This window comes from Solea solea, chromosome 5 (genome assembly GCF_958295425.1).
Source record: "Solea solea chromosome 5, fSolSol10.1, whole genome shotgun sequence".
NCBI classification, from domain to species: domain Eukaryota; kingdom Metazoa; phylum Chordata; class Actinopteri; order Pleuronectiformes; family Soleidae; genus Solea; species Solea solea.
In genome coordinates this window covers 24,001,715-24,025,697 of record NC_081138.1, presented here as the reverse complement: position 1 = coordinate 24,025,697, position 23,983 = coordinate 24,001,715, and the positions used below count along the sequence as shown (strand labels likewise).

General features: G+C 42.1%; 1 protein-coding gene across 1 annotated transcript in view; it reads left to right on the top strand.

Moving 5' to 3' along the window:
- Window positions 1-23,983, top strand: part of ccdc102a (coiled-coil domain containing 102A) — a 46,733-nt gene that overhangs the window by 20,893 nt on the left and 1,857 nt on the right. Inside the window, exons 2-9 of the mRNA XM_058629064.1 lie at window positions 6,513-6,967; window positions 8,082-8,471; window positions 12,414-12,637; window positions 13,462-13,570; window positions 16,084-16,200; window positions 16,775-16,984; window positions 21,777-21,947; window positions 22,316-22,419. Coding sequence (XP_058485047.1) covers window positions 6,605-6,967; window positions 8,082-8,471; window positions 12,414-12,637; window positions 13,462-13,570; window positions 16,084-16,200; window positions 16,775-16,984; window positions 21,777-21,947; window positions 22,316-22,419 — 1,688 coding nt within the window. The 5' untranslated portion in view covers window positions 6,513-6,604. The remainder of the gene's footprint in view (window positions 1-6,512; window positions 6,968-8,081; window positions 8,472-12,413; window positions 12,638-13,461; window positions 13,571-16,083; window positions 16,201-16,774; window positions 16,985-21,776; window positions 21,948-22,315; window positions 22,420-23,983) is intronic.

Below are 23,983 nucleotides of genomic sequence, written 5' to 3'. Positions count from 1 at the left end.
CACGTTTTCAGTACTGACCATTGAGACATGGGGGCTTGCTCTAGATGAAATCTTGGCGGCCATTTGGGACACAAGGAAAAACAGATTTTAGCAACTTATAAAAAGCCTAATATCTAGAATAGAATAGATGTACTTTATTATATATATATATATATATATATATATATATATATAGGGAGGCGTTCTTTTGTTCATTCTATTTGTTCAACAGCCTGGTGAAGAAGGAGCTAATCTTATCAAGTCTTTTAGTGTCATTGTTTCTGATGCTGTTCCCCCAGCACACGGCAGCGAAGAAGATGGTACTGCTAAAAGATCTCCAGCATCTTATTGCATGCGTTTATCTATGCCTGCTTAAAGCTTAAAGTCTGCTTACCAACAAATGGTGTAATAGAAGTAACGAAGAATGCCAACAAACGGTGGTGAGAGCAGTCTGAGCTGTGAAAACTCCTTTCTCTCTCCAGGAGCTGTTGAGATATTTCTGCCTCTGGCTTCACATGGAGTGAAACAACAACACACCTCAGTAGAGGCCTTCTCTTCACTAACGCACTACATCACTACCACTCCTGTTCTCATCCCCCCTGTCCCTTTTACTGCTCCCTGACTTGAGACGTGCATTCCCCGCTCCTTGTATCATCTGCACTGATGTAATTCACTCAGCAGCCTTCAGACCTCCATCACTTGGGGGGGGTGGACTTGATTCATGTTTCACACAGGCTCCCTACGGGATACATATAGCTGCCGTTGGATAAAAAGCTTTCATCTCCACGAAGTGAGCTGACAAAGGGAGTTACCTTGTAACAGTCGTTTAGAGTTGCAATCACAGCGGGGTTATGCGCAAGCGTCTAGGGATGAACAGAGAAATAAGTATAACCACGATGGGAGTAGTGTTTCATAGAACAAATGCACAGCATCATGCGATTTTCTGCAGATTTCACTGAGGTTGAGTCTTGTAGATGTACTTCAGTATCAGTATTACCTCTCGTCCTCTTGGACACACCCATTCCAGATAGTCCCAGATTAATTATGTTTCTATTTTAATGTGTAACGAGTTACGAGGTGGTTAACGTCAAATTAACGGAGTATAAGTATATTTATTTATTTTAAAAAAAGTATATTTGTTTTCTTATTTAAAAGTATAACTTTTAAATAATGTAGTAGAGTAAAAGTAAAGTACAGATCCTCAAAAAAAACTACTTAAGTAGTGTACATCTGCTTCATTACTATCCACCTCTAGAAACTCAGCAGTCAGCTGTTTACCAGCTGTTTACCAGCTGCATTTTGCTCATAGCGGATAGTTGACTCGCAGCTGATGGGAACCAATCACGTAACGGCAACTGTGTTTCTACCATTTAAGACGATAAAAAGAATTACTCCATGGTTTTAAAACCAAAACTGAAGGCAAAGCATTTTCAAACTTCTGTTTTTTTTGTGTTTAGTTGAAAAGGTGGTTGTGTGAACTACAGGGAGATCCTGGAGCAAAGTGAGTGTAGCCCTAGAGAGAAGAACACATGTTGATGAACACACGTTAGGGTTCACACACACACACACACTAGAGCAGTGGGGAAATCCTTTAGTATCAGGATGCTGTATCTCTTAACGGTCACAGCCACGCAAATGTGTGACATGAACACACAAGCCCCCTGTGGTGTGTTTGTGTTCAGACCCACTGACTGATGCTCAGTCCAAAAAGATAAGGTTTTGCATTGACTAGTGAAATAAATAGTTGTGTGTGTGTGTGTGTGTTGGGGCTGACTGATGAGCTACAACTACAAATGTGTAATCTACGAGTTGAAATGGAACATTAGTCATTGTTTGGGCTGTATAACATATGGTCAGCGAGGGCAGATGTTCTGTCAAAGGGTTTATTACCCCCACGGCCTGATCCACTGGTTGGCTGAGCAGTTAATGGGCCCTGTGATGATGACAGAGGGTGGGGTTCATGTGGAGGTTGGGCAAATAAAGGAGAGAACGGGCAGAGAGACGGAGGAACAATGAAAGTAAAAGTCAAGTCTACAGAAAAGTGATACGGGCCGAGGAGAAAACGAGTTGTGCTTTGTGATTTATCTATTTATTTACACTGAGACATTTACACGCCGATCTGGTTTCCCAAATATGCACTGGCATTGTGACTGTTTACAAAAATAAAATTGTGTTTTTAACAAGTCTGGCTGCACAGACGTGTCTGCTCACAGCGTGCTTGTGTTTGAGCTTGAATGAATCAAAGCCCAGATCACGCTGCTGTAACATCCGCTTTTAAATCATTTGGAAAAATGAATCATCATTTTGGTGTGTCGATGACTAAGAATTAATTAACATATGTGAGTGCTGGGAAGTGTAAAAAAGAGTGTTTAACTACTGCTGGTGAGAAGGAGGTTTAGAATTCATCAGATTGGGCTCATGAATAAAGCCACGTGTCCTCAAACCATCTCTGAATCGTGTTGTTCAGGATGCATCCGGAGTCTTCTGACCTGTACTTACCACAATGTGGCTTTTATATTGTCAGTCTTAGTTGGAAAAGGCAGATAAATTGGTACACATACTGTATTCATCAGCTCGTGTAGGTGTGTAAGGTTTATGAGGTGTGTGTTGACCTTTGAGATGCTCATTTCTAATGGCGCTTCTGCTCGAATCATTGGAATCAAAAAGATTTGTTCACCGAATTGTTCAGTACTTCTTTCTGATACGGTCACTGAACTGAAATACGCCGGACTCATCTGTTAAATATTGAGATTTTAGACAAGATTTTCTTGCCTAATGTTGGAGATTAACACATGTTTTCAGGATTTTTCAGTCTTTTTAACTGATCTACAGTTCGGCATTGTTCGGTTTGACCCTTGTGTCGGACGTCGCATTCATGGCTCCTCGAGCGATGACACTCTCTGACCAATCATTTTAGTATCGGCTCAGCTCGCTCGGAACCTTGCTGGAGCAGGTATCAAAAAAAGAACCAGGTACGAGGTACTATCTCCCCGAGCTGAGCTGAGTAGTGCTATAACAGTATGATGGAGAAGTGCCATATGCTCTGCTGTTGCCAGTGGGTGTGTGTGTGTGTTTTTTGAGGTATGAGGAGTTGACGAGCCAGTGCTGCTGCACACCATTTAAGCCCGACCTCTGTCTCACTCCTGCCGTCGCTCCACGTTCATCTTTCATATATTTGTTTTCTTCTTCACTTACATAACACCATATTTCCACACACACTTGCACTACTGATACTATAGACGAATCCAACTCCATTCAGTAAATTTATTTATAACTTCTTTTTTTTTCAAATGGATTATTGTCATATTGAAACTTTTCCCATTCTTTGTCGTTGCCTTTGAGCCGGATTATGACACCGTATTCAAACACACTTCGAAGTTTGGACTCTCTCTATGATGTTCTCTCTTTGGATGAACTTTATTTCTGGTGTTGTGACTTTGTTTATCAGTTTTTGCACTGTGGTTAGTTGTTGTTTTACTTGTTGTGTTTTCCTCCTGTGTATATTCTTTGTTTGCTTCCCGTTTTCATTTCTGTAGTTTTCACGTCGAGGGTCTTTCCCGTAGCTTTGCTTCCTGCCCTCATGTGATCATCACCTTTGTCCTGTTAGGTTCCCCCTCCCTTGTGTGTTAAATGTTGTTAAAGGGTTAATTGCACCTTTTTAAGTCTTGGTGCAGAACTCTAAACTCCATGAGACTGGTATAATAGGACACTGGTATATACTGTATTGCAGTGATCCATGCTATAGTCACTGCCAGCTTCTTTCAGTGGTTTTAATGTTGTAGTTGTGTGTTTTGTTAAGAGTGACGCAATAGACTGTTTGAAAGCAAAATCCAGTTAGAGAAGCCTAGCGTAGACACATCTGTTGAAATCTAATTTGAATCACATTTCAAATCACCTCCAAATGTGGCTCGAGTCAAATTTGGAAAAACTCACGTTCTATGTTTCTTGTTTTGTTTTGTTTTTCTTTTCTTTTCTTTTTTTGCTTTCCAGCCAAAAATCAACCTAGATACAAATCTGGAAAGGAACCTGCTGGTCAAGGCCTTTGTGTCCAGATTCTGTGCTGGATATTTGGGTCTTGTTCTTGTAAAGAAACATCACAGAGAGTATGGACTTGTAGTAATCGGTGTTTCTTCATTTGAAATGTCAGTGTATGTAACACAAAATACTTTTTTCATTTATTTTGTGCTTTGGGATTCCACTTTCTTTCAGTTATTTTGCAGTGTTTGTCTGTTTGCCATCATGATGGCATGGGACTTCCCCAGATCAGTCAGTTAATGAGATCACGTTGTGGCTTCTGCAACTATGTGACTCAGTGGAGCTCAGGTCTTTATCTGTTTTATTTCATTTCCAGAAGTTTAAAATATATATAAATAGGATTTATCACATGGTATCACGTTTTCAATCATATGACTGAATGACAGAGGCCAAGAAGAGCAATGTGTCAGGCTTGATTGAGATCTTTGTAGACGTGTGTGGCATTTTTTTTCTGATTAAGAAGATTAACTTGCTTTCATTAAGTGATACAGATTAAAGAAATCTTTATTAAGTATTAACAGCCCACCTAGATAATTATGGAGTGTCAGAGGACACTGTGAAGTATATTAAAACAAGTGCAAAATAGAACAAAGAACAAAATATAAGCCATAATAAATGCAAAATAAACAAAGCTGAAGTCAGTTACATTCCGAAGTGTCTGACGTAACGTTATAAAAGGTATTCACTCCTCTGCGTTCAGCAGCTTTATTGACGGTAGGAATGAATGACTTACAGTGATTGTTTGTCTTCCTGGGTGTCTGTATGTAACATCCCACTGAGACGGCATCATCATGATTAATAATTCATTTTCAAGTCACACAGTTTCTGTCCTTCATGGCCAAACAATTCAACAAATAAATTAACAAGTGAGCAAGCTCTCAATGTTCCCCCCCCCAGGGATTAATAAAGTATCTCTGATTCTGATGTATGACCAGTAGACTGTACACAGAATTGATTTAGAAATACCAAAGGAACTGATCTTTAGTAACAAACTGATTCGATGTTGGAGCCCTTTTTATAACTGACTCATTGTTGAATTTGAGATGCAAGTCCAACTGCTGCCCAGGTACTTGTAGCCCACAACTTCAATTTGGAATAAGCCCTATCCTTTCTCAAATAAATCACAAGTTCCTTAGTTTTGGACACAACGACATACTGTTTACCGTTCATAGAAAGAGGTGAGTATGTCATCCTCTCCTGCCATCAGCTGCTTATGCTAAACCTGCTTCATTTCCTCTATTTTCTCCGGGTTCCCTGCAAGTGGTTCCCACAGTTGCAAAGCTCCCCTGCCTCTTCTGGAGGGGAGGAGGGAGGAGACGGCAGGGGGAGGGGAACAGGAAGGACCTGAGCTTTTCTTGGCCCAGAGAGTTTGAGGCCAGATGCACCACAACCAGAAATGGGATTTTTATTTCCCTTGAATGTCTCAACCCAGACCTGGCTCGGACCAGGGGCATAAGATCAAAGTTTGCCCACACATCCCGGCGGGGGAATTCAGTCGTTAAAACACACATGGGTTTTATTAAGGAAAACATAAACAGAAAGGCGATACGTCACCAGAGATTATTCTAACACTGTAGAGTATTATGAAGAAACATGTATAAAATCAAATGTATGAAACACAAGTGATCACCACTTCTATTACTTAAGAGGCCGTTAAGCAATAGTTAAGCGAAATAGTTGTGAGTCTTGCTCATCAGCTCCAGCTTTCAAATATGTATGAACTCCACCAAGGAAGTTATGTTTTTGGCCATTTGTGAGCAGCAGTACTCCAAAAGCAAAGGCTGAGTTTGGATGACATTTTCTGGGGATGTAGGTTACGGCCAAAGGAAGAAATGATCAACATTTGGTGGTTAGGATTCTTTTTGTCGCCACTGTGGGACCTGAGCGGCCTTGGCAGAGGTTTGCACTCTTCTCTAACGTTGGGGCGGCAATGATATTCACTTCAGCAATTGATTCACCAACTGTTCAATGGATTAATTTGCCAAACATACCATTTTTATATTGTTGGTTTTTGGATAAAACAAGACGGATAAATTGGCAGATTAATTAATTATGAATAAGCCCTAGTTTACACACAGTGGTCGGAGCGCAGAGCAGGATTGTTCCGCTCTTAAGTTTTAGATTATTTATTCCAACCGTGACTGTAGGCCTGCAACGATTAATCAATTATTAACTGATTTACTTAATTGATCGACAACTATTTTGATTAGTGATCAAATGGTTTGAGTGCATTTCTTAAAAAAAAAGAGAGAGAGGTTCTGAGATTCCAGCCCCTAAATGTGAAAATGTTTAAGTTTCTTTGCTCCACTATAACAACTAAATAGTTCATTTTCACCAGATTAATTGAAAATGAAAATACGTCTATTGCACATTTGTTTTCGTCTCCAGTATGGCTGATTGTCAGGTCACATGACGGTAACCTACAGTATGTACATAAATGTGTTAAGTTTTATTTTCTTCTATTTTCTTATACTTCTTCTTCTTTTCTTTTTCTCCAGGCTGATCTGTGCCTGAAGAGGACGAGGATGCTCTCCTGAATATTCCCTCACTCACTGCCATTCTTTCACCCTATTTGACCACTGCCTTCATCATGAACCACACTCCGAGCCCCCACCTGTCCGACGGTGGGAAGTCAACTGGAGGTGGGCTGCTGTGCAGCCTGGGTCTGGGGTCCGACAGAGGGATCCGCTCCCCGGACAGCCTCGCCCACACCCCCAGCCCCACAGGAGGAACCCCCAGCTCCAGTCCCCCTCTGCTGCTGTCGCCCGGGCTCGGAGGCTTTGGGATGGGATCCCTCGGGGCCATGGGTGACGGAGCTGGAGCCGACTGGGAGAGCAGGGAGGAGCTAAGGCTCAGGGAGCTGGAGGAGGCTCGGGCCCGAGCGGCCCAGATGGAGAAGACTATGAGATGGTGGTCAGACTGTACTGCCAACTGGAGAGAGAAGTGGAGCAAGGTACGCTGCCGGTTATTAAGGCACGGAGAGGAAATGCTGAACAGCTGTGTGTTACTGCACTGGTGTCACATTCGGATAATATAGCACAAAACTCAGTCACTACACTACACCCCCTCCCTTATCTCCCAAAAAAATCCATGTCTGGATCACCAACAAAATCTAATAACTTCTGAACCCAGGAAATTTCATCCGAATCCATTCTTTACTCTGAGTGATGAAAACAGACAAACACTGCAAAATACACAACATCCTCGTTGGAGAGAATTACTAGTTAAATATCAATGAGTTGACAAACTGACAAGTGTCTTCGTGAGTAATTTCTGGTGTTCGGAGAATGTTAATGTTTGGAGAATTGAGTCTGGACACTCTCCTCAGGTCATACTGTATATGAGGGGCGCAGTAGGACATTGTCTTGATGAGTTCCCTGCATAACAGCAGAAGAATCTCCCTGGAGGAGGGAGTGGAGCCTGGCGTGAACTTACAAGAGGCAGGACTCTCACTTATTCACTTGCTTGTGGATTATCCAGAGTTTCTCCTGACGTGTTCTCACATATAAGCTCACTCAGACATGTGGAGATTTGACAGGAGAATTTCTGGAGTGAGTTCTGTGGAGATTTGAATTCACAAATAATATAATATAGCCACGTAAAGGTGTATGTCTTAAAGCAGAGAGTATAATCCCTCACTACTTCTTCATTACATGCTCTTGTATGTCATCCAAACAACTACTTTAAAGTAAACGTAATACGAGAATGATTCATTGCCTTGGTATCGCCTTGTCTGATCCATATAAACACGTATTTCTACCATTAGGGAACTGTTAATCAACGATCATGTCCTTTCTGAATCATTACTCACTTGTTCCTTAGTAACTACACACACAATTTATTGTCAACAGTTTTCATTTCTGGAAAATCAAGTGTAATGGACATTTATATATGGTTTGGTTCTAGTGAAATTACAGCAGCACAGTTAGTTGAGTTCTGGAAAATAAGCTGGTTTTGGTTTACTACGTCAACAAACACTTCAGGTATAAAAGAGAACATGTTGAAGACGCTCGTCTTCTGACTGGTTGTGTCTCCTGTATTAATTAGCGCGACTGTCTACTTAACAGGTTCGTGCGGAGCGCAACCGAGCACGAGACGAGGTTCGCCAGCTGAGACAGCGGCTGGACACCCTCACCAAAGAGCTGACCAGTGTGCGGCGGGAGCGGCAGGAGCTGGCCTCTGAGAATGAAACTCTGAAGCAGCAGACGCTGTGTCTCCATGGTGACCACACGGCTCCACCACCATCCACCACTTCTCCCTCTTACTCCCCTGCACATCAATGTGGTGCGTCCTCCTCTCCATCTATTCCTCTCTCCTCTCCGGCGTCCTCCTCCTCTCCCTCTCAGGTTCACAGCGACGGCAAGTTGGACAGGGTGGGGGAGGCTCCACCGGGGTCTCCAGAACCGGAACCAGTAAGGGATGTGGACTTGGAGAGAGAACGGCTAGGTCAGCAACAGGTGAGTCTGCCCTGCTGTGTACATTTATATTACAATTACTGAGTGTGTAACTGTGAGGAAATGACACAACTCGGTTGTTTTCTGTATTTGTTTAATCTCTGTTGTTAGAAAGGTGAGGCTGTCGAGATAAGCATGGTGGGCTTAACGCGAGTAAAGTTCAAAACAGAAGTGATCAGGTTCGAGTTGTAGATTAAAACATTTGCACAGGGAACAAGAGACCTTGACCCTTGCGTCGCTAACGGACGCTGTGACCCGAGGCTCGGTGAATGTAGGACAGCTGTGTGCTGATAAAAGCACGAAGAGTAGGTGCGAGATGGTGGTGAGGGGGTTGTCCTATTTAAGAGACGCCGGCACTATCGCTTCCCAGGTACACACACTTATCATGTTGGCATGTCCCTGAGGGTTCAGTGTTACTGCAGTGTGCTTCCTTCTCTGTCGGCTAAACCTGAAGCATATCTGGTTCTTCATGATCTAACCAGGCCTGAGCTATTGAGACTGTTAATGTAGCATAAACATTAAAGCTGCAGCGTGTAACTTGTAAATATGAATTAGTTTCCATAACATTTTAGCCACCGTCCAATGGATTCACACAATGTCGATTTAGGAGTATCGGCTCCACACGACTCTCGGTATAGAGGCGTTTGTCAGCCGGCGACGTTCCTGCGCCACGCACAGGAAGTGTGTTTCACCTCACGATACACGGTGGCGAGGAGGAAGCGCAACAGCTACAGTACATCTTGCTCGTAAATCTAGACAGCTGTACGTACTCTGGGACGTTTGTGTGAAAACACCCGGAAGCTTCCACGAAAAGTTTCACAAGTGGATTTTACTGCTAAAAATAAACGGGGACATTCAGCAGTGTGACATGATAAATGTGTCTCTTGCAACTGGGTAGCAGATGGGTGGGGTGAGGGTGGTGCATCACCTAGATAGATGCTGGTTTGTTTTGGTATTTACTCAGAAATAATGAATAAAGGGGAAATGGGAAAGGAGAAAAATGCACCCTTCTCCCATGTGCTCTCTTGTCAAAGCACTCCCCGACAGAGTGGAGGAGAGAGAGTGCTGTTACTGAGAGTTTCACTGATACTGACTACATCATGTCTGAGTCAAAACATAAAATATTATCATAAAGAATCGCACAGGTGAGCAGTTCACTTTGTGCCAGGTACACCAGGTTAATCCCATCTGTTCACTCCATGCTCATTACAAAATTGCAAGGACTGTTGATGGCGATCGATCGAAGTGGAGTTCAACAAATAAAGATAAGGTGTGTTTAACGACGCTTGGCTCGACTCTGCTCGGTTGTTTTTTTTTTTGCTTTCCCATTAGTGGGTTTCCCAGTACCTGGTACTCTTTTAGTACCTGTTCTGACGAGGTTCCAAGTCAACTGAGCCGATACTAAATGAGACATCGACAGACCACCAGCCACTGATTGGCAGATTGTCATCTCTGGACTGTCATGAGCGTGACGTCCGACACAGGAAATCAAACCGAACAATGACGAGATGAAATGATAGAAATCCTGTACATGCTTTTTTGGACATTTCCAAAATCTGGTGTATATTTGACAGCACTGCAGAAAGCCAGCGATGGCGAGCTTTTTCCTCCATATTTCTGTTCGGTGACTGTGTCAGACGGAGTCATGCACAGTACAAGTACTGAACTACAAGTCACTCGTTTGTGTGTGTGTGTGTGTGTGTGTGTGTGTGTGTGTGTGTGTGTTGTGTGTAAAACGAGGTTGCGGCAGTTCCGTGCAGCTGTGCTATGCTGACTCCGCCCACGTTGAGGCGGTACCAGAGTAATGATACCAAACCGAGTAGAGTCGCGTGTGGGTGGGAACTGTGTTGTGGAAAAGTGCCATTAGAAACTAATTTGGCTCCACCACTGCCTGTTTGTTGGCAGTTGCAACACACACACACACACATAAAAACACACACCCATGTGTATATGAGCTTTGTCGTGTAACCTCACAATGAAAGTGCCCTTGATTAAAATGGCATCTTTGCCTGTCAAACTTGACCTTCAGCTAGCACTGGCATGGCTACCATGGTAACGTATATACAGTACAGGCAGTTATGTGTTCACACACACACACACACACACGTGTCTCTCTACACTGGTTAGGTCATTCATAGACATAATGTATTCTCTAGTGCCTTAGTCTAACCTTAAATCTAATTATAACCCTAACGCCAAATTCTAACCCTCAAAAAGCCCGTAAGATATTTGAGGACCTGCTGGAATGTCCTTATAAAGTCAAAATGTCCTCGCAACAATGGGTTTGAGCCAAAATGATGTCCTCACAGTGTAAGAAAGACATGTACACACACACACACATACATGACGGCATGTGGTATTCTCAGTGTGTGTGTGTGTGTGTGTGTCAGTGGCAGCAGAGGTGGTCTTGTTGGACGGGAAGCAAACTGTTGCTCACACACGACACAGTCTCATTTCCTGTCTCGCTCCATTGTTCTGGTTCTCACACACATTGAGTGCTTCCACATGTGGCTCGCTGGATGCTGCGCTCTGTTGTCACCACCACCAGTTAAACGCTGGGTCCCTCTGCTGGGGGACCCTTGAAATGACAGCAGCACCCTCACTTCCCAGTTTTCCATCTGAGCCATCCTGATGATTTTCACATGATTTTTCGTCGTTTTTCTGTGTTGGAAAACATGTTGTACGCCTGCTTTGTAGTAAATTCAGCATGCAGAACATTCTGGAACCACAGGCTGCAGAATAATCTAAAGCAATGTTTCACAGCCACGGGTCATCTGATTTTCATCATGTCAGACTCGATCCCTGTTGCTGCGTCTGTTGAGCAACATGTTGCACATTTCCTTGAAGAAGTGGAAGCAAGTGTTCTCATGTTGTGTCGCTCAGATGAAAGTTGATGAAAAGTGTGAACTTTACTGTTATTGCAATAGGCCAGTGGCAGGTTTATTTTGTCTACACTTACTAGGTGTCTTTTTAAAAATCAATGTACTGTATTGTTTTTGCCATGCTGACTGTGCAGCTGATGGATGCCACAGTATATCTATTGAGCAACATGTTTACCACACAGCATCCCCTACTGGCTTTTAAAGCCTTAGAGAATTGACAAATTATATTTAAAATTTTAAAAAAAATCAACATTGGCAGAGATTTTGGAAATGGAATGTTTGCTTCACGTCATTTGTTGTGTATGAAGTGTATAAAAATCAGATGTATTTTTTTATCAATCGAAACACAAAGATAAAGAACTGTTTTTCTCGCAGTCTGCCAACTGCTCCGTTTCATACCTGAAGAAATGACTGATATTAACACAAAGGCAGCACTAAAGAGTGCTGTGTTTCTCTTTAAGCATCAATCACGTCTTATTTTTCACCCACAGATATCTGTCCAGCGCTCACTGACAGAACTTAATACATATGTAGGAGTCTTAAAGGCAGCATGATGATTATCTTAAAGAACGGGAACCTGTGGGAAGCAGACCTCGCCGTTTCACATCTGGCAAACGTAATGAAAGATACGGGGCGGGAAAAGCATTTGGATTTGTGCTGTTGCCAAAGCAGGCAGATTTACTGTGTGGACACGAGTAAATGTTCTCCATTTCCAATTTAATATCTATTAAGGCCATTGAATAAAATGGACCATGAGAATGTTTTGGTCATGACTCGAGAACCCACCCAAGAGTTTGAGGCTGTGCTGCCATGACAGCTGTCTGGCAGAAACCTTAAATGGTCCACTCGGTGAAACGGTTTGATTTGCAGCCGTGGTTTGAGCAACTAAAAACGGTGATGACAAAGGAAAGAAATATTGATTCACAAGAGACAAAAGCATCTCATGAAGTGGTTTTGTTGGAGACGGGTGAAAGGGAAGATTTTGTCCCTGCACTTGTTTTGTAAGGATGTTTTATTGTTGTATTCTGGTCTCATTAGTTCTTGCTCTGTCTGTCTCTGACAGGACATGGAGCTGCTGGAGTCTGTCCTGCGAACCAGGCCCCCAGCTGCCGACAGCGGCGGAGGCGTTCATGTGGCCAGCTCGCGCTCATCCTGCAGTCTGAGCCGACAGGAGCGCAACCGGCAACTGTGGGAGGACGTCAGCACGGTGGAAGAAGACTCTGGCAAACTCAACGTCCTGCAGCTCCGCCTGGACGAGTCCCAGAAAGTCTTGCTGAAGGAGAGAGAGTAAGGGAGAGAACTGTGTTTAACTGTGTCACATGTGAAGATGAGAATTTAGTCCATCCGACTGCTTTTGGCTAATGTTTTTTGTGTTTTCATTCACACGCCAGCCTGTTTGCAGCCGTCTCACCAAACTAGTACAGGGTTGATGTTGCCACTGTCTGTATTGACCTGAAACTCAGCGTTCTGAGAAGTCAGTTGACAGTGGTTTGAATCTAACAGCTCATAGATGTGAAAATAAAGCATCTACGTTACATTTAAGATCCAAATCATTTAGACAACATGAACTCATAGTCCACTGATGATCTCTCTTACAGTTGTTCAGTGTTTCACAGACACTGATTTATGTTGAAATGTATATTATTGAAGGAATAGGTAAGGTTTTTTTTAAGTGTAAGTGTTTTTTTTTAAGTGTAATTGTACAAGCTTCAGTCTAACAATGATAAAAAGTGATAAACATGATAATGGATATTGCAGACTAAAAAAAACATGGGCTTTATTAGGTGACCCTTTTGTTAAGTGGCTAAAATCTGTTTTCCTTGTGTCCCCACTGGCAGTTGTGTGACACACTGTCACAGTGTGTCACACAACTGCACCTGAATAATACTCTTTTAATACCAGGCCCAGGACATTAATGGCAGTTTGTAGAATCTGGCTGGTATTAAAGTTGTCAAAAGAAAAGTGTTTTTCTTAGGAACTGTACAACGATTCTTTAAGATCCTGTGAAAATCCAGTTGCTGACTTAGTATAATCACCACTCAGGCACCAGAGCAGTTTGACTGAGTACTAGAAAATACTAATGTGTGCTGCTGCTGCTGTGTCTTCCCCAGAGACAAGCACGCTCTGAGTAAGAGCATCGAGAGGCTGGAGGGTGAACTCAGTCAGTGGAAACTTAAATATGAGGAGCTCAGCAAGAGCAGGCAGGAAGCCCTCAAGCAGGTGAGACATGTGTTTGCCACTCTCATACAATATGTTTATATCACTGAGAATACACACCACTGAGATTCACACTCTCACCCACTGGGACATTTGTCTCATCAAATAAGACAGCCTGTTTGGTCCCTATGCTTATGCAGTAGGCCTCCACACTTTACATTCCAGGGAGTGCTATAATAAGTCAAAATGAATAGAAAGGTAACGGGGAACAAAGGTAGCAATGATGTAATGGGTTTTGTCACTTGGTTTATTTTTAGGGCCTAGTTTATAATAACAGATGTGTTGGAGTAATGGGCTGTACTTCCTCCACACCTGCGACGACATACTATTTTACTTTAACACACAGGTGTTTGGGATCTGGAGCACTCACACTGCTTGGAGGTGGAGGAGGAGGAGAGAAATGGTTTTCATTCATTCACTCTTCGTTTGTATTTTATTGGTCTTGTAGATTTGGAGTGCATCTCGTAAACAAATCTGAAACTGGTTATAGCTCAAAGGGAACATTGTCTATGTTAAAAGCTAATACATGCTCCTGCACACAACCACATCCACTTTTATTCAAAGAAAGGTCTGCAACCAGGAGTTCATTGCTGACAGTTTGTTCCACATGACTTCATACAGCACTCACTTATGTTTTACAGATGGGACAGAATCTTCTTGTTGAATTTCTAGCGTCAGGATTATCGTCAATGAGAGATACTGTTTCACTTGAGGGACCTGGAAACATGATTTTTGCATCAAGTTTCACAATTCAATCATATTGATCTTATGTATGATTCTTTTTTATCACATTAAAGTAAGGTTTACATGATTTCACTGTGTTTTTTTTGAGCCATTTTAAGAGATTAAAGCAGCTTTTTTTGTAGTCGCAATGATACGTCTTGGTCAGGACAATTTTCAAATTGCCTGTCCAGGGGTAAAAGATCAAGAGCTGCCCTGAGGTAAAAGTGTGAATGGTTCTTTCCTTAGACCCTATATTTTTACAGTGTGATAGCACACACTATATATACACTCTTTAATCCGTCTTATTCTTTTGTCTCTGTCGCTACGATTGTCTCATTACCCACACTGAAGGGTTAAGACTGAAGACCTGGAGTGACAGAAATTGTTTTGGCAGAGGTTCTCCACTTGGGGGCAGTCCAGCCCTGTAAAGAGGCGCGATAATGAAAGGGCCTGCAGGATAACAAGATCAGTTTTGATAAAAACCAGCAAAGGAATTGATGTGTGGATGGTGATAATGAGCACTGTGAAGAAAAGGAGGCATTGAGGAGGCGAAGATGAACGCAAGGGTCAAGGGTCAAGTGCTGAGTGTTCAGAGCAGGGAGACGTGGAGATTCAATAACCACAGGCAGAGGTGTTTGTGTGTTCTAGATACGTCAACATCAGCCTCGTGTCTTTTCTGAGGCTAGAAAAATAATAATAATAATAATAATCATTTATTGATGTAGCTCTTTTAACATCAAGATACAAAGCAAAAAAACAGGACACTTAAGGAGTGAAACAAAGCAAAGTCACAACATTCAGTAATAAAAAGCAAAACAGAAATAATAAAAAAAAGAGTATATAATAATGATGATAATATATAATAAACAACCTAAAAGATAAAAGCCCAACATTGTCTGGAGTGTGTAGTTCACCCAGGACGAATGATTACAACGGGAACATTTCCCGCGCCTTCAGGTGAGGAGCTGGCGTCTGGCCTGACCATGCAGGAGGCGGAACACTCACTGTGAATTATCCACTTGAGCTCCCTTTGGATATTTTCTGGAAACTAGACCAGGAAGCTGGCTGTCCCGAAAATGTCAATACCAACTCCTGCGGACATTTGTATTCTCACAAACGGCCTCAGTGGACGATCTCTGGAGAGAGAGAGAGGGAGAGAGAGAGAGAGAGAGGGAGAGGGAGAGAGAGGGAGAGGGAGAGGGAGAGAGAGGGAGAGGGAGAGAGAGAGAGAGAGAGAGAGAGAGAGAGCTTTGGTGCTGGAATGAAAACATGCTCATGTTTTTGATAAAAACAAAAACCTGTGTCCTTCATTTTAAATACAAATGAAGGTTAATAGTTGTCCTGTTCATCTGTATGAATCAGTATTTGACATGGAGTTGAATTTCCATTATTGGGTTCAAGATGAATAGAAATTTTTTTTAGTATGTCATGTGAGAGACTTGAAAATGCTTTCTCGCTGTGGTCCTAGTGGTTTATTCTGAAACGCCACCAGGGGCAGCCTGTGTCTTTTCAGTCATTTTAGAACTGCAAGCTTCTTGGTTTTCACTTCATATGTTCCCAGAGATCCTCACTACATAATTACACAAAGACTTGTCACTATGTTATATAACATGAGTGCTTCTTTCTAATCAAACTTATAATGCATCTTTTATTTCCCTTTGTTATATGTGAAATAAATAAATAAAGACTTAACCCAGTAGTACTTTCCGTGGGTTGTGTCACTTCAGCTCGACTAAACACTGGTGAAGATCATGGTGACAAACTCTCTTTTTTTTGTCTTCCTCACGTTCCAGGTCAATCTGCTGAAGGAAATGCACCAGGATGAACTCGGCCGCATATCTGAAGACCTGGAGGACGAGCTGGGAGCGCGCACCAGCATGGACAAAAAACTAGCTGAACTGCGAGCCGAGGTGAGGAGAGCAGAGAAAGCAGTAGTTCAGGGGACGGTTCAGTGTGTGGTTGTATGAGGCTCTGACTCATTGACGCCACTAATTTTGCCAAGTATGATTCCAGCGTGCTGCCTCTGCCAAGAACCCTGCCTGGGACGCATATGCTTGCTCTCACTGAAAACATGACTGTCAGGGAAAAGAAACACAAACATTAGCCACTCCACAAAACAATGACCCAGTGTGTATTTGATTATTAGACAGCTTTTTTCTGAATGGAACCTGAAGTTTGTAAACCACATACACTCCTGTACCAAAGTCCATTGAGAAAATCAAAATTTTTAGCACCCTGGGACTGATGAGTTGTTGCTTTTACTCCTGCCTCATTTGGCAAATGTGTGTCCTTTATGTAAATGCTGATGAAATATTATGGCGGGTGTACAGTTTATGATGTGAGTTTTTTTATTAAATTGCTAAAGAACTATAACAAACCCGAAACCGAGCCTTTAAGAGGTTAACTGTGTAGTTGTGTTCATCACTGAGGGTGTCTGAGGGACCGCACTAACAGTCTCTTCCCCTCTCTCCGTCTCTCCCTCAGATGGAGAGGCTGCAGGTGGAGAATGCTGCAGAGTGGGGGCGCAGAGAGCGCCTCGAAACAGAGAAACTGGCCTTGGAGAGGGACAACAAGAAGCTGCGTGCGCAAGTCGAAGACCTGGAGGAGCAACTGGCTAAGAAGCGTCGGCAGGCTGCCTCTGCGCTCGACACAGATCTGAAGGCCATTCAGAGCGAGCTGTTTGAAAGAAACAAGGTGGGCGGGTCTACTCTCAGACATCCCAGTGCTTTCACTGTGTTTATGTTTCTAGCAAAAGCTAAGTCCAGTCAATTTTATTTATAACATCACTAACACAATTAGCCTTGAAGGGCTTTACAGTCACCCTATGTCCTCAGACCCTCACATAGAGTGAGGCAGTAGGTGTCACATGCCCAGAAACCAGTTCATCAGATAAACTAACTAAACATCACACTTACAAAGAGAGGAAAGAGAAGAAGAGAAAAAGAACAACCTTTAAGTTATGAAAGAACGCGTCCAATTTGATTAAAAACCTTCATCTTCTTGACATAGTCGACACAGACATGAAAACAATGAAATAGAAATGGACAGATTTTGTTTATTTTTTAACAGCTGTGTGTGTGTGTGTTTGTGTGACAGTGAGGATCAATCTGTGTAGTGGCATAGTGATGCCTAAAAAACCCTGGCTGCAGTTGAAGACGAGTCTGCTATCAATCAACCAAGTGTGCATCCAGTGTCTTAATCGCTTGTCCTGTTTCTCATTCTCTGTCCGGATCAATACCGTGGTTTTAACGCTACACACGGAGCACGATCAATCTTTCCCTCTGTCTTGGCTCAAACACACAAACACATACGCACACAAAGTATACAATTCTGCTTTCTTTCACCCACCAACCATCGTGCAACATTTTCTTGAATTACTAATGACAGAAATGACAGATTTTGGACAAGTGTGTGTGTGTGGTTAGGGTTCAGGTTTAGGTTAGGCACTTAGTTGTGATGGTTAAGTTTAGGGTAAGGGGCTAAGGAATGCATTATGTGTGCTCACTAAGACATAAAAACGAGTTTGTGTGTGTGTGTGTGTGGTGGTCTCTCTTTCTTCTGACAGTACTAGCAAGGACAATATGTGTGTGTTATTGTTTGTTAATGTAAATGGCTCCATTACCATTTGCCCCGTGGGGTTATTTATGAGGCTTTCAGGGTTTATTTAATGTTGCAATTAGCAACACACACACACACACAGGAAACTCTCAGGGTGAGTTAGCTCAGAGGTAAGAGGATGATTCGGGTAAAGGGATGGAAGTTGAGGGAGATGAACACGGCGTCATGTTCACCATGTTTGGGAGAAAAGTCCACCTTTATCTCACTCCATAGAGAAAATCAGCAGTTCTATATGACCGCTCACAGGAGTCGATCCTCTGTTGCTTCTGTCAGTAAGTTCAAATGATTTAAATCTTCAATTTATATCTCCGTAACTGACACAAACGTACCAAATGAGGCGGGAGAAGACCAGCAGCTCTTGTGGACTAAAAGCAATCTGGTTTTTGTGTGTGTGTCTTTGTTGGCAAACATATTTCAACTGAGAACGAGCGTTTTTGTCTCGGGCTGGTTCTCAGCACACACCGGGCGCATGAGCTACACCTTTTTTAGTCTTCTGTTTTTCAACTGTAACAACAGCTTTGTTGTTCAGCGACAAAGGAACTTAGCGTGCTGACTTAGATGAAAACATCATTACATAATATGCCACGCATCACCACATGGGGGTGATACTTTAATAAAAAAAATATCCACCACAATAGTAATTTCTTCTATAAAAAAAAATGTTAATGAATAAAAAAAAGAGATAATTTTTTACTATTGACTGATAAGAACCAGAGTTACATTGAAAGACTTAAGTCATTTGTCTGTAAGGCTTCAGGAAGTCGGGGTAGGTAGTGTTTGCATGTGAGAACAGCGTGTGACGGAGTCATGGAGAACATTTATTAAACTAATATTAGTGTGTGTGTGTGTGAAAGAGTGTGTCTTTGTTTTAGTGGAACAGATGTAGTGGCAGACGTCAGGGTCTCTCTAGTCAAGGAGAAACATCGAACTGACAGTAGGAGAGACACACACATGGTTACGCTCTCCCACTGCTACCATTTTTCTTCTTCTTCTCCTCCCCCCCTCTCTCCCTCTCTTTCTCTCCCCTCTTCATTCATTACACGGCGTCGAAGTTGTCTTCTAATAATGAAAGTGCAGGGGAAACTGTGGCTTCTGGCCTGAATGCTTGCTTTGAGGCCTGCAGTGGAGAGAGAGCTGCTTCATTTATCACACCTTTTGTCTCACAGATTACACACCAGAGACGGCAGCCAGCACTACATCAAGTGTCGAGTTCAAGCGGCTGCATTAGCAAAATCATCTCCTGGCCAAAGCACATCAAAATTACGTATTTCCTATTACACTTTACCTGGTGTTTACATTTGCATTAAAAAGAAAATCTTGTGGGAGAAAGAGAAACATTTAACTCACTGGACATGAGTCCCCTGTGGATCTGTTAGTCCACTTATCTCCACGTTGACGTTTGAGTCCTTCTCTGAATGCATTGATTGTCTTCGTTTCCAGGCCATTGCCTTGACGCTCCATTGCTTTTGGTGTATAAGTGTGTGTGTGTGTGTGTGTGTGTGTGCGTGTGAGAGGCTCATCATAGCAAAATAAAATAAAATAAAAAATATATTCAGGAGAAAGTGGATATTTAGTGACCTCCTGTCAGCAAAAGTAGATCATACATTAAATCCGAGGTCTCAAACTCGCAGCCCCGCAATCAATTCCATGCGGCACGCCACTTAATATCAAGTTATGAGTTATTTCTGCAACATTTTGCTTCATAAATATGTTTATATTGCAAACTATTCATCGTTGTGAAATATCATATGTACAGCATATATATATATATGCCCCCAGGTCATTTGAGCTTGAGACTCATTCATCCATCCATTTTCTACCGCTTTATCCTCCACATGAGGCTGTGCCACTCTCAGCTGACATAGGGCAATAGGCGGGGTCACACCCCGAACACATGGCCAGTCCATCACAGGGACACACAGAGACGAACAACCACTCACTTTGTCTGTGGGAGGAAACCTGAGAATCCAGAGAAGAGTTTGAGACCCCTGCTTTAAATGATGGTTTAAACCAGGGGTCTCAAACTGAAATGATAAAATTCAACATTTGATAATATATAAGCTTGTCTAGACTTTTAATTACAATTGTCTGCATGTATATTTAGATTTAATGTTTTTAATTCTGTTTTTGTCACTTACAGATTCATTTTGCGTGAACTACTGTATATATCAAAACAAGCACTTTTACTTTCTAATCTCTAAACTGTTAATTTTTCCCCAATTGTTGGACTTTTTTTCACTTGACCTGGCCCCTCCTGACCAGATAAGTTCACTGGCCCCAGGTTCGTTTTGAGTTTGAGGCCCCTGGTTTAAACTATTGATAAAAACACAACCGTAAATTGTACTCATTCTCTGGCGTGAATGTTGTAACCCTAATTCTCTGAACGTTATCCGGATTGCATATATCTAAAAAATGAGCTTCACGTTTTATATTCCTTTCAAATCGTAAAACGTTAGCCTGCATTAGCGTCTAAATATCGACCGACTTAATTTGTTGACCTGAAAGAATAATACATATAATAGATATTAATGCTGAAAATGCAGATATAAATAGAAAGGTAAAGGGCATCACCCATGCCTTGTTCCTGGCTCGGCTTTTATGGTTCCTGTAGATCTGTTTTCTATTGCCATATAAATTCAGAAAAGCTTCTTGGAAGCTGCGCTGTCTGGGGAGCGACTAAGTGTGAGACGGTTGAGAGGGAGGTGAATCCATGCCATCAAAGTGCTGAACATGAAAGTGCAGTGAGTGACAATGGTGCATTATTGATAACGCCCATTAGCTCCAAGTGCATTCTTTGAAGGCAAACCTGTGGAGAAGAGCTCTTTGTTGGGTCAAACAGAACCATGACCACATTCACTTAGAATTAGAGCGAAAGAAAAAACAAAACAACTTTTTGAAACAGTTTGGAACACGGCCAAGTGGTAGCATTCAGACTTTTCCATTTAGAGGTCATTATTCACTTTTTAGTACTCTTATTGTGTCGGTGCCTCCTTCTGCCTCCTTCTACAGCCTTTTAAAGGGGCTATATGTACGAAAGGTATTATTTGAAGTCATAAAGTGACCATCAGGGATTAAGGTGACATGTTGAAGTGAAACGCTGGCCGATGGAGCCACTTTATTCACAGTTGAAATATCCATTCTTTGCTGCAAACTCTGTTAATGTTGTCCAGCAGAGAGTTCTAGAAAATACCGAGCATTAGCGAACCCAAAAAGCCTCATTGTCCCTCAAAATCGTCTCAACTAGAGAAGAAGGACGAGGGCTCTGCAGGGGGGGAGCTGCGTTAAAACAGTAGAGAGTGGAGGAAGTTGAAGACACACATACTGGTGTGGATAATCGTCTCCTGGTCATGGAAGCAAAACATGTGACTTCAGCCAAGGTTATTCTCTCTGTCCTGCTGTTATTCAAGTTTTTGGATTGATATTTTCATGTACTTTCGGTTATGTTTCTGTCTCTGTGAAGAATTTCAGAAATGTTCCTTTAACCTGGCCCAACCTGTCCTGTGTGGTTACGTCAGGTCTCGACAGGCTCCAGTAGAGAATCCACGCTGTCTCATGTGCGCACCGCCATCTGCAGTGTCGTGCATCGATGACGCAATAACCTGCGCGTTTTCTACATCCACCATAAATAAAGAGGCTCACAAATATCTATACATCTGCCCCAACAGTGATTTAAGAACTACAAACAGAAGCTTTAACTAAACAGTGTGTTAAGAAAATGATATGCTATGGACAAAAGTGTTGGGAAGCCTGACCATTACTCCAACAGGGACTCTAATGATGTGAAAAAACACCTGAATTCGACGCATTAAATGAATAAATGAGGAAACATGAACTTGGAAGCTGACTTGTCCATGTGCGGTGTCCTCAGGAGCTGGCCGATCTCCGCCACATCCACGCCAAGGTGAAGAAGCAGTTTCAGGAGAAGACGGCGGAGCTCACCCACGCCAACCGGCGAGTGGAGAGTCACGAGGCGGAAGTCAAAAAGCTGCGACTGAGGGTGGAGGAGCTCAAGAAGGAGTTGGGACAAGCCGAGGACGAGGTAAGGACATGGCCGCACGCGTCAGAAACACTCACTGACCTCCATGCTGTTGCTTTACCAACATTTATTTATGACAAATGCATTGATTTATTTGTTACAATCATGTTGTGAAGAGGATTTTAAGCAATACAGTAAAAAAAAAAGAGCTCCAGAAAATGATCTTCAAACCTGCCTTTAAGTAAGGAGGGTACATTACAAATGAGCTTCTTTCTTTTTGTGTGTGTGTGTGTGTGTGTGTGTGTGTGTGTGTGTGTGTGTGTGTGTGTGTGTGTGTGTGTGTGTGTGTGTGTGTGTGTGTGTGTGTGTGTGTGTGTGTGTGTGTGTGTGTGTGTGTGTGTGTGTGTGTGTGTGTGTGTGTGTGTGTGTAGTTGGATGAGTCTCATAACCAGACCAGGAAGCTGCAGAGGTCTCTGGATGAGCAGGTGGAGCAGACTGAAAACCTGCAGGTACAACTGGAACACTTACAGTCAAGGTAAGGTTCAATATGAAGTTGTAAACTTCAGAATAAAACTTTAAAGTGCACATTTAAGTATGTCATGTCAACACCTCATCATCCTGTGCATGATTGCTTTTTATTTCTTTAATTTTCAAAATAGCAAAATAGAATAATAATAAAATGCAACACAAAATATTTTCACTGGCATTGCAGTTTCCTGCTGCCCCTCCCACAGTGTCTCTGCCCCTCCCACAGTGTCTCTGCCCCTCCCTGTACATATTCTCTACACGCTTGTTGCTCCCAACGACCAATTGCTGAGCTCCGACTCACAGGTCACCATAGTAACAGGGAGCCCTGTTGTTGCTTGGCTCTGTGGGAGGAGTGACAGGTGTGTTGGCATGGTAACCGCTTCAGAGACTGACATAAATATGGTGTGTTCTGGTTATGGATGTAGTTTAAAAGCTTTTCGGCTTTTAGCGACAGCTTGACTTGATGCTGGTGCTCCGTGTGTTTCCGTCGCTCTCTGTGGTTGCGAGGACAAACTCTAGATGGAAAATCTAGGATTGTGAGAACATTTTTTGAGACTTTTGAGCAGCAGCTCCTCATCTATGGTTACACTTGTGTATGAATTGATTGCATACATAGAATATTTACCATATAGGCACACATTAATCAATAAGGTAAGAGGTCTCTTGCAGCCCCATTCGATTTCATGTGGCCCACCCCTTGCATATTATATACTTAAGAATAAGAAGGTAGGTTTGTATTTGGGTTATTTTGTGTTTCCTCAAACTTCTACACAGTAAATCATTTATGTTGCAACTAGTGAATGGTATATTGCAATCAGTGATTTCTGATTCATTAATTCAATCGGAGCTTTTTCTGTTTCATCAATTCTAAATTAGCTTTGATGCATGATATCCAAATGCAATGCATTTTCTTTACAAAGAGATCATTTATGAGCAACAAACTACTGTTTTATTGTCTACAATTCTCTCTTTACTGTATCCAGAATTTGAATGAAAATGAACATTAATATACAAAATGAACAGCAATGGTCCAAGAACTGAACCCTGTGGGACCCCACAAATGATTTTCAAAAGGCTTGAATTTGAATGATTAATATTAACAAACTGATATGTGTCTAGTCATAAAAACAAATCCCTATAGTTTGTTCATTTCTCTCACTGGTGTTAGTTATTTGTTCAACAAAATATATTATTTACTGCAAAAAGCTAGAACTTGTGTCTTGTGTCATCTAAAACACGCAGGGCAGTGATTCCCCATCAGGTCAGTGATTTATCACATCATTTAATGGATTTACATTCAACATTATCATTGTTTTATGTTTATTACACGTGTCATTTTCATTCATTCATGTATGGATTATAAATGTCTTTTTAATCATAAAGTATGTATTGATCAGTATTAAAATGAACACTCATTACCTGAAATATCTCCATGAATATTGTTTTTTTTTATTTCTCACCCCTACAGAACTGTTTTGTTTTGTTCTGTTTTTTCAAACCTGTTGGAGATGCTCATTATCCCCCAGGACATTTTAGTTTGAAACCCCCTGACCTTAAGATTATCCCCCCCC